Consider the following 16008-nt stretch of genomic DNA (forward strand, 5'->3'; position numbering starts at 1 on the left):
TTGAATTATAGTTCTAAATGTATCCCATTGCTTATGTGAAGGTGCTCAATTATTTAGCTATTCTTGCTTTTAATTTTTTAAAATGATGAGGTAATTGTATCTTTCTAACGTACATCTGTCTGTCTGTCTGTCTGTCTGTCTGTCTGTCTGTCTGTCTATCTATCTATCTATCTATCTATCTATCTATCTATCTATCTATCTATCTATCTATCTATCTATCATCCATCTGATATACTGTCTCCCCAATAGACAGCCCTGGGTGGCTTACAGAACATAAAAAGATAAATAGAAAAGCAATTAAAAAATTAAAACTATGCAGAAAAACTGGAACCAAGGAGATGGATGGTTTGGAGATAAGATTTTTTTTACCCCATCAACCATCTGTAGCAGCGAGTGCCCCTTTGGAGTCCAAAGAAAACGGGCAAACCCAGGTTTTAATACTCTTCTGGAAGGCCAAATAGGTGGGAGCAGTTCTTTGATGGAAGAGTATTCCACAGGGTCAAGGTCATAGTGGAAAACACTCTTCTCCTTGACTCTGTCTGCTGGAATCCCTTAGCTGACAGGCTCCATAACAGGACTCTTCCGCTGGTGCAAGTGGGGTGGTTTGCCAGTTGCATTAGAGTAAGATGGCTCCTCAAATACTCTGGATCCATATCATGTATGGCTCCAAAGGTAATAATCAATACCTTGTATTGGACCTGGAAGCAAACTGATAAACAATGCAGCTTGTGTAACAGCAGTGTTATATGTGCCACCCTAGAGGCCCCCAGAATTGTGCATGCCACTGCATTCTGTACAGCTGTAGCTTCTGAATATTCTTCAAGGGTAACCCCATTAGATTACATTGCAGTAGTCCAACTGAGAGATGGGTATGAGTCATTGTGCTCAGCATCTTATGATCCAGTTAAGGGTGCAACCTTTATATGCAAAGGAGGGCCTTTGCCCATAAAGTTGTGCAAAGATCCTCCTAGCCACGGCTGCCAACTGCTCTATGAGCAGGAGTCATGAGTTCAGGAAAACTCCAGGTTGTGCACTGGGATAGTACAACCATATCCAGAATTAAATATGATAAACCACTGGATCCTGAGGTATCTTGCACCCACAGTCATTCCGTCTTGTCAGGATTCAGCTGATGGTTGTTGTCCTCCATCAAGACCCCAGACACTGAGAAAGGATAGCCACAGCATATTTGGATCACCAGGATGTCCTCAGCATACTATTACTATCTCATCCCATAGTGTCTGATGATCTCACCCACTGATTTCACACAGATGTTAAAAAGGAGTGGAGAGAATACCAAGCCCTATAGCACCCCACAGAGGAGAGCCATGGGCTGGACCTTTTGTTCTCTATCAACACTGATTGGGACTGGCCTTGGAGAAAGTAGCCAAACCAGTGCAGTACTGTGCCACTAGCCCTAAACACCACAGCTAGCCCAAAAGGATACCATGGTTGATAGTATCAAAAACTGCCAAGAGGTCAAGGAGAGCAAGAGAGGATCATGATCCTTATCCCACTCTCATCAGAGATCATTCACAAGCACAATCAATGCAATTTCTGTCCTATAACCAGGCCTGAAACCCAGTTTAAGTGTGTCCACATTATCTATTTCATCTAGGGCCCTCTGGAGCTGCAATTCAATAACTTTTACACCATCTTTCCTAAAAAAGGAGAGGTGATAAACTGGATGGGAAATTGTGCAGGCAGCTTGGGCCTAATGATGGTTTCTTGAGGAGGGGGTGGACCAAGGCATCCTTAAATTATGCCAGGAACAGCCCTCCTGCAATGATGTTGTAATCACTGCTGGACTCACTTGTCAGTTGCTCTCTGAAGGCTTTTACCAGACAGAAGGGACAAAGGATCTAATAAGGACAGCTGCAAGGAACCTATCTACTACCTCAGGTCCAACAGGATCAAACTGTCCCTGGAAAACTGGACAAATCTGTTCCCTGGATATCTCTAATGGACCTGCTCCATGTGTGATGTCAAACTAAACAGATCCGAACAATTTTATCTGTCAGGTGTTTGACAGTTCTGTGAGTGTTTGTCTGAGCTTTCCTTCCCAAGGTAGGAAGCTTTCCTTCCCAAGGAAGGGCTGTCAGGTGACATTCTGTGGATGCAACGAGACTGGAGAAATAGTTATGTTTCACTGCTCTTGCCATCATGATGTACGCCTTAATAGTGGCTGTGACTTGTGTCCAGTTGGATTTGTTCTGAGTTTTCTTCCAGCGGCACTCTAGCAATCTTTTGGGCTTTTTCAGCACCCTCAGCTCCTCTGCAAACCACAAAGAGTTTTGGGAGCAATAGGCCAGGAGAGGGCGCATGGGTGCAATCATGTCAGAATTACACAGTTGGAAGGGACTTTGGAGATCTTCTAGTCCAACCCCCTGCTCAGGCAAGAAACCCTCTACCCGTGATGGCGAACCTATGGCACGTGTGCCACAGGTGGCACACAGAGCCATATTAGTGGGCACACCAGCTCAGCTCTGGGGCGCATGCACGTGCCAGCCAGCTGATTTTCGGGCTTTCTGGGCCCACCAGAAGTAGGGAAACAGCTGTTTCCTGCCTCTGGAAGGCCTGGGGGTGGGTGGGGAAGGCCCGTTTTTCTTTCTTACCTGGGTCCAGATCCTCTCTATTTATCTGGGAAGGGCGAAAACAGCCTTTCCCATTCCCTTGGAGGCCCTACGGAGGCTGAAAGGGCCCATTTCCCGACTCCCGGTGGGACAGGAAGTGACGTTTTTTGCTGTCCCCAGCCTCCAGAGACTCCTAGAGAGGCTCCTAGAGACTCCTAGAGAGGCTCTAGAAACTGCACCAGCCAGCTGTTCTTTGAGTTTTCAGGGGTCCATTGCGCATGTACATGCGCACGCACATGTTCCGGTTTGGGCACTTAGTGCCAAAAAGGTTCGCCATCACTGCCTTAGTATGTAAGTATTTCTTACTTGGTTTATCATACTGGTATGGTTTGGCTCAGCATATGAAATTTTGATTCTATAAGTATAAATACTCAGATGTCAAACCTACCTGGTTGAACTCCTACAGTAGTGTTGAATCATATTCTTAGATTTAGCAGCCGTGTCATTTTAAATGAAAACTTTGTTTTCAAGCTGTGTTGATATTTCTTTCTTGCCTATGTATGCTTTGAACTATTTTGACTTGGAGGTTTTTTCGCACTGTTGACCTGGAACTCTGGAGCCAACTGCATTGACTCTGTAGATCAGTGGTGGTCCGCGGTGCACCAGGGTGGAGAAGTTGCTCTGGGATGAGCAATGGCCAGTCCTGTGATTAGAGGTCTGGAATATGGGACTGGCCAGGCAGCTCATAGTGGGGCTGTAAATCTCCACTGTAGAGGGAGGTTTGTGCAATTTGCAACTTTGCAGCGCAGCCCTCGCTGGCCGGAATGAGCTAATGGTGCAAGGGGGGAGTGGCGATGCAGGCGGGCCAAAACAATGGGTGGCGGCAACCCCGGGCTGTTTCTTCCCCTTGCTGTAGCTTCCTGTCAGCTGAACCCACCAGTGGCTGTCCCCGCCCCTTACCCTCCCTTCCCAGTCACTCCTTGCCTAGCAAGGGAAAGGAAGTGGGGATGGAAATTCACTCCATATTCCAGAGTGGGAACGAAGTTTCATTTCTTGCTGTATCTTGCAGCCGTTTTTTCTGGCCCTTGTTGGTGCTCCGCACACCTCGGTCTCTTGGGGAGATGCTTGACTTCCTCTCAGCCTCAAGACACTGGCTGGCCCATGAGATGAGAGAGGGAAAGAGAATGAGAGAATTAGAGAGAGAATCAGAACAAGAGAGAGAGAATGAGAGAGAGAGAGAGAGAGAAAGAGACACAGAATGAAAGAGAGAGAGAATGAGTAAGAGGGGGAGAGAGAGGGAGAGAGAATGAGAGAGAGAGAAAGAGAGTGGGGGAGAGAGAGAATGAGAGAGAGAATGAAAGAGAGAGAATGAGAAAAGGGGAGGGGGGACAGAGAAAAAGAGAGAATGAGAGAGGGGGAGAGAAAGAGAGACAGAGAAAGATGCTGAAAGAATGAGAGAGAGGCAGAGACAGAGAGAGAATCAGAATGAGAGAGAGACAGAATGAAAGAGAGAAAGAGACGGAGAAAATCAGAGAGAGAATGAGAGAGACAGAATGAAAGAGAAAGAGAGAGACAGAGAATGAGAGAGAGAAAGAGACAGAATGAAAGAGAAAGAAAAAGAAAGAGACAGGGAATCAGAGAGAGAATGAGTGGGAGAGAGAGAAAGAGAGAGGGGGAGAGAGAGAGAGAGAAAACGAGAGAAGGAGAGAGAGAGAGAGAGGAGGGAAAGTGCCTGAAGAACCCCATCCCGTCACTGGGAGTCCAGGTGCTTCAGCAAGTGGTGCGCTGGATTCATATTAGTGGTCTGTGGGATTTAAAATTATGAACTTGGTGGTCCCTGAGTTCCAAAAGGTTGGGGACCCCTGCTGTAGATCATTTAAAGTAAAGGCACAAAGATCTAGTGGTGTTTGTTTTGGTTTCAAGCCATTGGAATGTTTTAAGGCACAAAGCACTGGGGAAGCAAAAAAGCACAGCTTCTGGAATTCTTTCCTTGTTTCATCACAATCAGTGCAGTATGAACAAATGGCACTTGCAGAATTCTGTACAATCGAATAGTCTTCTCCTTGGAGTAGAAACTGCTTCAACTTTATTTTTAACTTAAGAGACAGTTTGTTCATCTATGCCTATATTGTTCTATTTGAAGCAGATTCTTGGCTGTGGTTGCTGCTATGAACGCCAAATGACTGAAGAAATCTCAGGTGCCAGCAGATTTTTGTAAAGAAATGTTAAGATAATTGTTAAAGTAAATAAATATATTCAGATTCAGTTTTAGATGATTAATAGCACACTGAAATAAAGTATCAGAGCATCTGTGTTAGCCTGGGTAAAAATACTAAACTGCTAAATGCCACGTACCAGTCAGAAATGGAGTTTTCTCTATTAATTTCAAAAGAACCAATTGTATGAAATATTTTTTATTGGAAAATTATCATTACAACTGATATTCAGAAAAGTAGATAAATACAGAGACATCTTGATGACTGCTGTGACAAAAGAAAAATAAAATGGGTTAGAAATGGCAGGAGAAACTTTTGTCTAGGTTCTTGTCCGATTTCCTCTGGGTTCCTGCTTTTGATTCATCAAAGCCTACCCTTGCTATTCAATGCCCAAAAGCCCTGCAGTAGACTATATCTATGAGAGATGTCCAAGAAAGAGGACCCAATGTGACCATCACAAGCTTTATTAAAGGTAAATACTTACAGGAATAAACATGTAATGTCCTTGTGACAGACAACAGGTATGTATGCTGTGTTCTATATGGCATGTCCATGGCAAGAGGCTGGTTTGTAATACTTTTATAGCCATGCGCAAAACAAGGTGTGTGAAAAAATAACTGATCAGTGAAGTGCTCTTCCCATGAACTCCTCCGTTTTTCTGTCCTTAGCAGAACCACATTGTGTATTCCTAGTTATATTCTGTATCATGCTGGGTATCATTTTTATACTAAAAGCTCTTGGCAGTAATTAAACATGGCATTGGTTTGGTTCAAAATATATACATGCATAGGTTCTTATAAAGGGCAGCAGCAAGAACTTTTAAAATTACATTTTCCTTATGTCTCTTAAAACTTCCTGGCTAGATCTGCTGTTCCACAGGGATGTATCCAGATAGAAATATGCTGAAAGAGATATTTCTTATCTAGGCTGTCTATGTTGTTGCCCCTGTTCTCATATTGAATAGATGGAATGCATTCTGCAGGAAAGATATTGCAGATTACTTTTTCTTGTTTTAGAAAATATCTTAGTATGGCATGGATCAAAGTCAAATTCTGCAGAGATACTGAAAAATAGTGCCCTTGGTTCATTAACAACAGCGAGTGCCAGTCTCTCATGGTCAGTCATACCATCTGTGATACAAGATGAAACTATGGTAAGTCTCATATGAATATAATTAAAACAACATTTATAGACCATATTTGAAGGCTTTGCACATGTTTTGGGGTGGGATACTGTCATATAGCAATTTGGTTTGGGTTCTTGTATCTAGGCATAGAAGTTTATATGGTTTATTCATTTACCAGCAAATTAGAATATCCTGCTGGGGAGGATTGGACTAATCATATCAATGTCCACTTTACATCTTGAAAGATTCCAAAATGACATTTTTTATACATTTATTTAATTACATAATTGTTTCTATAATAACTTTCTATAATAGTGTCTTTGTTATTCTCTTCTGAAGCCTATGTTTTAGGAAGATAGGAGGCTACTTTCAACAAAGTCAAATCAATGGCTCATGCCATCTCAGTATTTTTATACACTGATTGATAGGAGCACTCAAAAATTTTTGATGTAAGCTTTTTCCAAGCTTGCCTGCAATTGCCATATATTAATCATATATCATGTTAAGTAACATATTCTACAATCGATCTACAAATGTAATGATCTGCCAATTTCTGATTTTAAAAAAATTATTAGCAAGCTATAATATATCAAGCAAGAACCTTTTTTTTAGATTTCAAGTTGCCTGTTAACACTTGAATTAGAATTTATGTATTTGTGTTTGGTAGATTATTTCAGAACACTTCTTAGTTGTTATTTTAAGTCTTTCTTATGCTATATAATTGCCATAATATGTGTTCTACACATTCTCTTTTGTATTAGTACTGAAATAAATGAAATACCAATACAGAACAATCCAACCATATCTTTTTATATACCATTTTATTCTATCGCAATTCTCCCTCCCAAATGTATGTTATCTATGATAATAGTTTGGATTTAAATGTAATAAAAATTACTGGGGCCATCAAGTTGAGAAGGATTTTGAAAAAGAGCAGGTCTTTAAGATCCAAACAGATGAACTATAACATGCTTGATATAGTTATTAAAAAGAATACCTGATGTCAAGCCCAAAGGCCTGGCTTGCCAAAGCAGGGTAGGAAGGAGCACAGATGAAGGGGGGTGTTGGGACTGCCATTGTGGCAACTACGGAGCACCGGTGACGGGGGGATTTTGGGATGTCTGCAGCAGTGATAGACGGCCCAGTTGTGCGGCAGGGAGGCGTGGCGTGGATGGCTGCTCCTAGCCACGATCAACTCTGCGGCCTCAGCAGCAGCAGAGGTACCAACAAGGCTCAGCTGTGAGGCGTGGAGGCATGGCCGCATGAAGAACCCGCGAACAGCTGTCCTGGCCTGACAATCAGCTGGGCCGGAGCTTCGGTGCATGACCACCACCGGGGTGAGACCAGCACAGGGAAGAGGTGTGGCTTGCCTAAAGGGCACTCCCAGCACTGACTTTGCATCTAACAGACTTCACAGAGTGCTGTTTTGCTGCTGAATGACCTCATTGTGTGCCAGAGTCCGGCTGAATAAACCCAGTTTGCTTCCTCATGTGTGTGGCATTTTCCTACTGGTCTCAGTCCAGAGCTTGGACTTTTGAAACCTGGTTCATTTAAAATTGCTATTCTATGGGATTGAAGAATAACAATGGGAAAAATTACAAAATATTGGGATCTGCAATTGAATTAGAATGCTTATGGAAAATGAAATCTACTGTTATACCAGTCATGACTGGAGCCTTCACAGATCTTAAGGACTTCTTCAATATCAGGAAATATTGAATTTATAAGAACGGAACCTCCTAATTTTACAAAAAAACACATCCTGCTTGGAACTGCCTATATTCTTAGACATAGCTTCAATAATACTAAGATCCTTGGTTAGGATTTGAATTATTAAGTTTCCAAGAATCCTAGATAGTGAATCTGACTATAATCATAATCATAATCATAAGTTTATTTGTCAAGCATATAACAGGTAACAGATAACAGGTAAAAGTATAAACATAATTTGAATATGTTATGTCCATGCAGGCATGAACAGAGACTTTTCTTCTGCCACGCAGGTGCGGGACATATTTTAATGTTATTGGTTAAAGGCTGATAGTTTTCCTTTAAAAGGGGCTATCAGCTGGAAATTGCATGTTGGTTTTACTGAATCATTATCTGCAATAAACATTGCTGTTGGAAATTTGGCTTCTCATGTGTTCCTACTCCCACACATTCCAGAATACATGAAAAGAGTAAGTAAAAAGGAATATTAGGACAGGGATGGCAGGCACGCTGGTGCACTTATGCACGCCCCTTACAGACCTCTTAGGAATGGGGTGAGGTCAACAATAGACAGTTTAAGGTTAAAGTTTTGGAGGTTTGGGGAAGAAACTAAAGAGTCAGGTAGTGCATTCCAGGCATTGACCACTCTGTTACTGAAGTCATATTTTCTGCAGTCGAGTTTGGAGCAGTTTACCTTGAGTTTGTATCTATTATTTGCTCGTGTATTGTTGTGGTTGAAGCTGAAGTAGTCATTGACAGGAAGGACATTGTGGCAGATAATTTTATGTACCATGTTTAGGTCAGACTGAAGTTGGCGTAGTTCTAAGTTATCTAAATCCAAAATTTGGAGTCTGGTGGCATAAGGTATTTTATTGCAGTTAGAGGAATAGAGGACTCTTCTCATAAAATATCTCTGGACTCTCTCTCGACTGTATTTATGTCTGATATTCAGTGCGGGTTCCAGACAGATGAGCTGTATTCAAGAATTGGTCTAGCAAATGTTTTGTATGCTCTAGTTAGTAGTACAATATTACCAGAGAAGAAGCTATGCAAGATTAGGTTAACAACTCTTAATGCCTTTTTGGCAATATTGTTACAGTGGGCTCTGGCACTTAGATCTTTAGAAAGGAGTACTCCAAGGTCCTTGACAGAGTGAGGGTCATCTACAAGATCATGTCCATCTAATTTGTATTTTATGTTTTGATTTTTTTTTTTGCCAGTGTTCAAGACTGAGCATTTGTTGGTTGAGATTTGAAGTTGCCACTTGTTAGACCAATTTGACACATAGTCAAGGTCTTTTGAAGGGTAGTTGCATTGTCAGTGGTGTTGAATAGTTTAACATCATCAGCGAAGAAAACACAGTTGCTTTTAATATGATCACAAAGGTCATTTATATAAAGTATGAAGAGTGTTGGACCTAAAACACTGCCTTGGGGAACACTGCTATTAACATGTACAGGATTTGATAGAGCGCTTCCTATTTTGACCACTATAGATTGCCCACACATAGTAATAATAATTCAGCAGAATTAGGATTAAAGTAGGGTTAGTGTCAGGATTAGGATATAAACTCAAGTTCACTATGATTCCTGAAAGCTCTTTGTGTGGCCCTGGACAAGTTCTTCTCCCTCAAGCCAACATACTCCATAGGTTTGCTCTGGTTGCAGAGAAAAATTGCAGGATAGATGCCAAGTACACCCTGACCTCTGGGAGCAAAGACAAAATATATGTCAGATCCGTGTATCTGCCATTCTTCGTGGAAGAAGGGGGGTGGATTTGGATTTGTCACATTTAGTTCTCTTTCCTATGTATCCTAAGTATCCTACTTCCTGTCTGGTCCTCTTTGTATAAACCTGATTTATAACCATTATATATGGTTATATATAATAATATATATTATATATATTGGCCATCCCCCAAGCCTGGTCTTCCTCCTCCCTCATCGGGGCCAAGAGAAAGCAGCAAGTGGCATGGGGAAGTGCTCCCTCCCCCAGCCAAGCACAAAAGCCCGGCAAGGGGGGGGGGGCTGGCCCAACAGAAGCACTCTCATTGGTGAGTCAGATGGTGGAGAGGCCCGGCCCTGCTCTTGCAGTGGGACACTATTCGACACCGTCAATGCATGCTGCTGCCTTTGAAACGCGCCATGCCTTTGAGGAAGCCAGGCAGTGATGGCTGAGGCCATGGCCAGGGGAGGCAGAGGCGGAGACATCAGGGCTGCTCCCCCTCCTTCAGCAAGCCGGGGCTGGAGGAGCGCGGAGGATTGCAGGCCGAGGGTCAGAAGGCATGCTCCCACATTGCCCCAACACATGTTTCCAGCACGCACACCTCTATCCCAAAGTGGAATTGAGGGGGGGGCAGGGGGAAGGGAGCAAAAAGCAGGGGGAAGGGTATGGGGACTTCTAGGTGGAAAGCCCAGCTGGCTTTCCTTTTGGCACGGGGTGGGGAAAGACCAATAAAAATCCAATTTCCCCCAATAAATGGGGAAAATAAAGGCCCAGTGGTCCAGAGTCCAAAAAAAGGGGTGGGGTCTGTTCATCGGAGGATCAGAGAGGAAATCAGTTGAAATCTGGGCGGGAGGCTATTCAGAGAGGGATCTGCCTGGTCTCTTCTTCCCTCCCCCTTAGATTCCCCTCTCCCGGCTTTCCTCCCTAGCCTCATTTTAAGGGGAGGGGGAAGCAAGGTAGCTAAAAGACTGCTTAAGGAAAGAGCTATCAAAATACTTTCAGCATGTCAATTGTCTCACAAGAGGCCAGAATACTTTAGACCACTGCTACACAATATTAAAAGATACTTATCGATCTTTACCACAAGCAGCTGTGGTTCACTTTGATCATTGCATGATTCACCTTGTACCTGCTTACAGACAAAGACTTAAAACCATGAAACCAACAATTAAATCAGTAAAGACGTGGACTGAGAAGGCAAAGCTAAAGCTACATGCTTTCCTTGACTGCACTGATTGGAATATGTTAGAAAATACCTCTGCAGACTTGGATGAATTCACAGATACTGTAACATTATACATCAGTTTTTGTGAAGATCTATGTGTGCCGACCAGAAACCTGGCAATATATAGTAACAATAAACCTTGGTTCACAACTAAACTTATCAGCTACATCATACCAAAGAGGAAGCCTACAGAAAAGGCGATAGAATGCTGTACAGTTAGGCCAGAAACATATTAACAAGAGAGATCATAGCAGCAAAAAGAAGCTACTCTGAAAAGATAAGGAATCAGTTCTCAACAAATGAACCAGCAAACATGTGGAAAACTTAAAAATATCACCGGTTACAGCAAACCTCCATCACATGCTGACGGAAATCAACAACTGGCAGATGACCTGAATGTGTTTTACTGTAGGTTTGAGAAAAAGCTACTGTCACCCATCTCCACAATGCCCATCTCAGACACACCAACATCAGCCAAGCCTCCTACAACCTACCGCATCCCACTGGGCCCACCACCTCTGGTGATTACAGAGAATGAGGTGCAAGGTCTATTTCATAGACAAAAGCCAGGAAAAGCACCAGGCCCAGACAAGATAACTCCTTCTTGCTTAAAAGCTTATGCTAACCAACTGGCCCCCATCTTTCTCCCCCATCTTTAATAAATCTCTAGAGATGTGCTATGTTCCTTCTTGCTTCAAATGCTCTACTATCATCCCAGTGCTGAAGAAACCCTCCATCAAGGAACTGAATGACTTAAGACCAGAGGCTCTGACATCTGTTGTTATGAAGAACTTTGAAAAGCTAGTGCTGTCCTACCTGAAAATCACAACAGATCCGCTGTTAGACTCCTTACAATTTGCCTATTGAACAAATAGATCGACAGGTGATGCTGTTAATATGACTCTGCACTACATCCTATAACATCTTGAATTTCCAAAGACACTGCAAGAGTCCTCTTTGTAGACTTCAGCTTAGCATTCAATACCATCATTCCAGATATTGTTCTAACTAAACTAAATCAGCTAGCTGTACCTGACCACACTTGTAAATAGATCATAAGCTTCCTAACAGACAAGAAGCAGCTGGTGAAAGCTAGGCAAAATCACATCTGATACCTGTGCAATTAGCACAGGAGCTCCCCAAGGCCGTGTGCTCTCTCCACTTCTCTATGTATACCAATGACTGCATCTCAAAAGATCCCTCTCTTAAAGTACTGAAGTTTGGAGATGATACAACAGTGATTGATCTCTTTCAAGACAATGATGAATCTGCATACAGACATTGAACAATTAGCCTTGTGGTGCAACCAGAACAATCTTGAACTAAATACATTCAAAACTGTAGAAATGGTGGTAGATTTTAGGAGAAACCCTCCTATACTACCACCTCTTACAATACTAGACAACACAGTATCAACAGTAGAGTCCTTCAAGTTTCTAGGTTCTATCATATTTCAAGATTTAAAATGGACACCTAACATCAAAAACATCATCAAAAAAGCACCACAAAGAATGTTTTTTTTTGCATCAACTCGGAAAGTTCAAACTGCCCAAAAAGCTGCTGATTCAGTTCTACAGAGGAATTATTGAGTCTGTCATCTGCACCTCTATAACTGTCTGGTTTGGCTCTGCAACCAAACAAGACAGACACAGACTTCAGTGGATAATTAGAACTGCAGAAAAAACAATTGCTACCAACCTGCCTTCTATTGAGGACCTGTATACTGCAGAGTCAAAAAGAGGGCTGTGAAAATATCTACAAACCCCTCACATCCTGGACATTAATTGTTTCAATGTCTACCCTCAAAACGATGCTATAGGGCAGTGTACAGCAAAACAAGACACAAGGAAATTTTTCCCGTAAGTGCCATTACTCTGCTAAACAACTAATTCCCACAACACTGTCAAATTAACTACTAAGACTGTATTACTATTCTTCTCATCCTTACTAGTACCTATCTCTTCCCACTTATGGCTATATCTATGTTACTTCTATCTTTACAACTTATATTGTTTTTATTGTTTCCTAGTATGATTTGATTGCTTATTAGTATCCTATTAGTATTACTATCATTAAGTGTTGTATCTTATGATTCTTGACGAACATATTTTATTTTTTCTTTATGTACACTGAGAGCATATACACCAAAGACAAATTCCTTGTGTTTCCAATCACACTTGGCCAATAAAGAATTCTATTCTTTTCTGTGTTGGCACTTTGTGATAAATAAGTGGGTTTTGGGTTGCAGTTTGGGCACTCGGTCCCTAAAAGGTTCACCATCACTGCTCTAATCCTTTCAATATTATATTATAAGAATGAACTTTGATATTACTGGCCATAATTTAAATCCTAACAACAGATCCAATCCTGTACAAGAAATACTAATGACTTATGACTTGCATACATCATTGTAGATGATTATGACAGCATAAATGCAACTTGTCCTGTCCATAAAAGTATCCTGTTTTTGTTTTTAAACAGGCCAGGTCTTCAGTGTGACCATTATTCTCTCTTATCTCTTTTCACATCTTAGCTCAACTTTTTCTCTTGCTCTGCTTTTTATTCTAACAGTCATTTATAATTAAATTTCCCATTCTTCTCCCTATAATTTCTCATCCCTTTGTCCTTTATTTCATCACTCCTTCTCACATCACTGCTAAATCATTTAGCTTCTTATCAAATCTGTAGCTTTAATTTCTGTGTTAATTATTCTGATGTCCTTTTCTTCACCTGTTTTCTTCTGCTTTATCAGTTTACTGAAACATTTGTAACTGTCAGTGATAGTATTACGTTAATTATCCAATCTCTTAATTTCTTTCTGTTTTAATCTTCATGGTCAAGATTGCAGGCTTTGCTTTCTATTGTTAGAGTGCAACCAATTTTCCAAGGGATCAAAAATAATGTGGGATAATCCTAGTACATCAGGCCAAAGTATTCTAGCACAGTCTTCTTCCTCATGGTGCTAGAATTTTATATGGCCTCTTGCCATTCAAGTTCTCTCCCAGGGGCACCTCCATATTCTGCTCAGGTGAGTAGTACAGCTGTGTTGTTCTTAGGTATGACTACATTGTTCTGCCTTTTAATATTTGGAGTAAAATAACAAAAAGAGAAAGACTCATTTAAATATACTCATCATTTATATCTAAAGAATCTGGTTTTATTTTGATCTCTATAATCAAAAGGATACTGTTAAGTATCCTTAAATTAAGTAAATTAAAATGTCAAAGAACCCTCATTGCTAAATTGCATGCATTTTTAAGCAGAGAATTGTGTGAATCAGTATTTTGTTGTGCTTTGTAGTTGATATAAAAATAAACATTTCATTATAGCAAATTAAATAAATAATAAATGTATTGTGTCAATAGTTTGTATCTGAGAAGATTAAATAGCACTTAATTTAATTTATTTTATTTTAATTTAATTCATTGTTATCAGAGATACAAAAGGCTTTCTTTTTTAAAAATATTTTTATTAAACATTTTCAACATTAAAAAACAAAACACAAATTTTCACTCATTACAGTATAATAATATAAGATGGTGAACCATAGAAATAGAAATAGAACTTACGTAAATTTGTATTTTTTGGATGATATTGATACCGATATAATGTAAATGAAGTGGGCTCTGATAGATGACCACTGGATAACTTTCTATTCACTCTATTCTAAAAAGCAATGCATCCGGTTGGAAAAAGTACAAACTCAGCCAAAATCCTTTTGGTACCTCTAGGAGGCCTCTAAGTTGTCAGAAGAAAGGAACATTCTAATGACATACAGCTTAAAGGTTGGTTAGGTCAAGGGGATCCACATGAGTTAAAAGTTGTCTATCGTCAGAAGATGATTTGAGTCTATGCTTCAGTAATCTACAAAAAGAATTATAACTGTTTTGCAAAGAAACTCAGTAATTAGGAAATTAAAAATGACAAATGTATATGACCATATGAATTGCTGAGTTAACAGAATCCTTTGTCTAGAAGGGTATAAAACCATTGTACCTAATTTCTATCTTTGTTCAACGCTTCATGTACAGAGCTTTGAACCTATTGCGCAATATACAAATTGTCTCTGATTAATCCAAAAGTTGTGTTTGTCTTATTAAATCCACAACAGATATGCAGGTGCTATAAAAGGCTTTCTTACTCTGGTTTATTTTTCTGCTATTGTTTGAGGGATGAAATCAGTGGTGAGATTCAAATAATTTAACAACCGGTCCTGTGCCCTGCTGGGTGGGTGTGGCTGAGTGGGTGTGGGCAGCACTCAGTCTCCAATAGCACTCTGCCAGGCAAAATGGGGCGGGGGGTTAATTACAAAATGTGGATTTTGCTTTGTACATCCAGATCCAGTGAGCAAGGAGTGTGAACTGCACAGAAAATACACTTTGGTTATGAAGAAATATCCCCAAGGTCATATGTACACAAAATGTAGACTGACTTTTAGCTCCATACCTCCCCAGCAAACAGCAAATTTGGAAGCTCCAGGTAAAGAGGATTCGTTTTAGGATGAGTAACCACAGTTTGCATGTTGGAGGTTCCTAAAGGAATGCTGAGAAACTCTGTATTTTAAAGAACATTTGAGGGAGGGGTGTAGAATAGCTCTTCTCTGCTTGAGGCTATAGAGACCCGGCACCAATCAAAACACTTTTTGTGAAGCAACTGATCAACACTGACAGGGGGAAGCCAGTAGCATATGAAAATAAGAGCAAACTCCACTCCCTTCTAGTACTGATGATGTTACCTAGTTTGGTAATGAAGCATCTGCAAGAAAACAATCAAGCTCAGAGAGCACCAAGGACCCCACAGTTCAATTCTGAGCTACAAATATTCTATTGATAAACAGTTTTTGGATAAAGGGACTCAGAGCCCGAATTATATGAGATGGCTCCCAGTGTATTTCATTCTAAATTTTGATATGATTTCTATAAATAAGGAATGTAGAATTATAATGGCTGAGTATTTGATCCTTTATACCTCAAAAAAATACAAAGCCAAGAGATAAACAAACAAAAAACAGATTTGAAAAAAGAAAATGCTCAGGAAAGAAAAAGTGAAAGTGTAAGAAAGAAAGAAGAAAAGAAGAAAAACTGAAAAAGAATGACTTCCAACTTTCTTTGGTACAGATATAAGTAAAAAAATATATCAAACTCTTACTCTAAGATTAACATTTGTCTACGTTATTTCCATAATCCCTTACTTAATCATCAAAGCCCAGATCAACTTTTAATTTCAGTTTCTCACAGAAAGTCCAGTAATGTTTCATATCATTTTAATCACTATTTGTTAACAAAACCACAACTGATTTATTTAATTGTACCAAACTCTAAATAAAACAGGAATGGAAAATCTTAAACTCTAGTGTGGACACATGCTTCTGAACTTTGTCAATTTTAAGGTACATGGACTTCAATTCCCAGAATTCCCCAGGCAGCATGTTTGC

At 40.5% G+C, this 16008-nt stretch overlaps 1 protein-coding gene across 2 annotated transcripts in view; it reads left to right on the forward strand.

Annotated features, from left to right (window-relative positions):
* OSBPL10 (oxysterol binding protein like 10) overlaps positions 1-16008 on the forward strand; it is a 114138-nt gene that overhangs the window by 70577 nt on the left and 27553 nt on the right. For both annotated transcript variants that reach the window (XR_015734274.1, XM_034403952.3), the window contains exon 6: positions 5806-5942. Coding sequence is in view for 1 of the 2 variants with exons in the window: in XM_034403952.3 (XP_034259843.1) it covers positions 5806-5942 (137 nt within the window). In the remaining variant the exon portion in view is untranslated. The remainder of the gene's footprint in view (positions 1-5805; positions 5943-16008) is intronic.

Source organism: Pantherophis guttatus, chromosome 4, assembly GCF_059756535.1.
Source record: "Pantherophis guttatus breed Tessera chromosome 4, ASM5975653v1, whole genome shotgun sequence".
Classification (NCBI taxonomy): Eukaryota; Metazoa; Chordata; class Lepidosauria; order Squamata; family Colubridae; genus Pantherophis; species Pantherophis guttatus.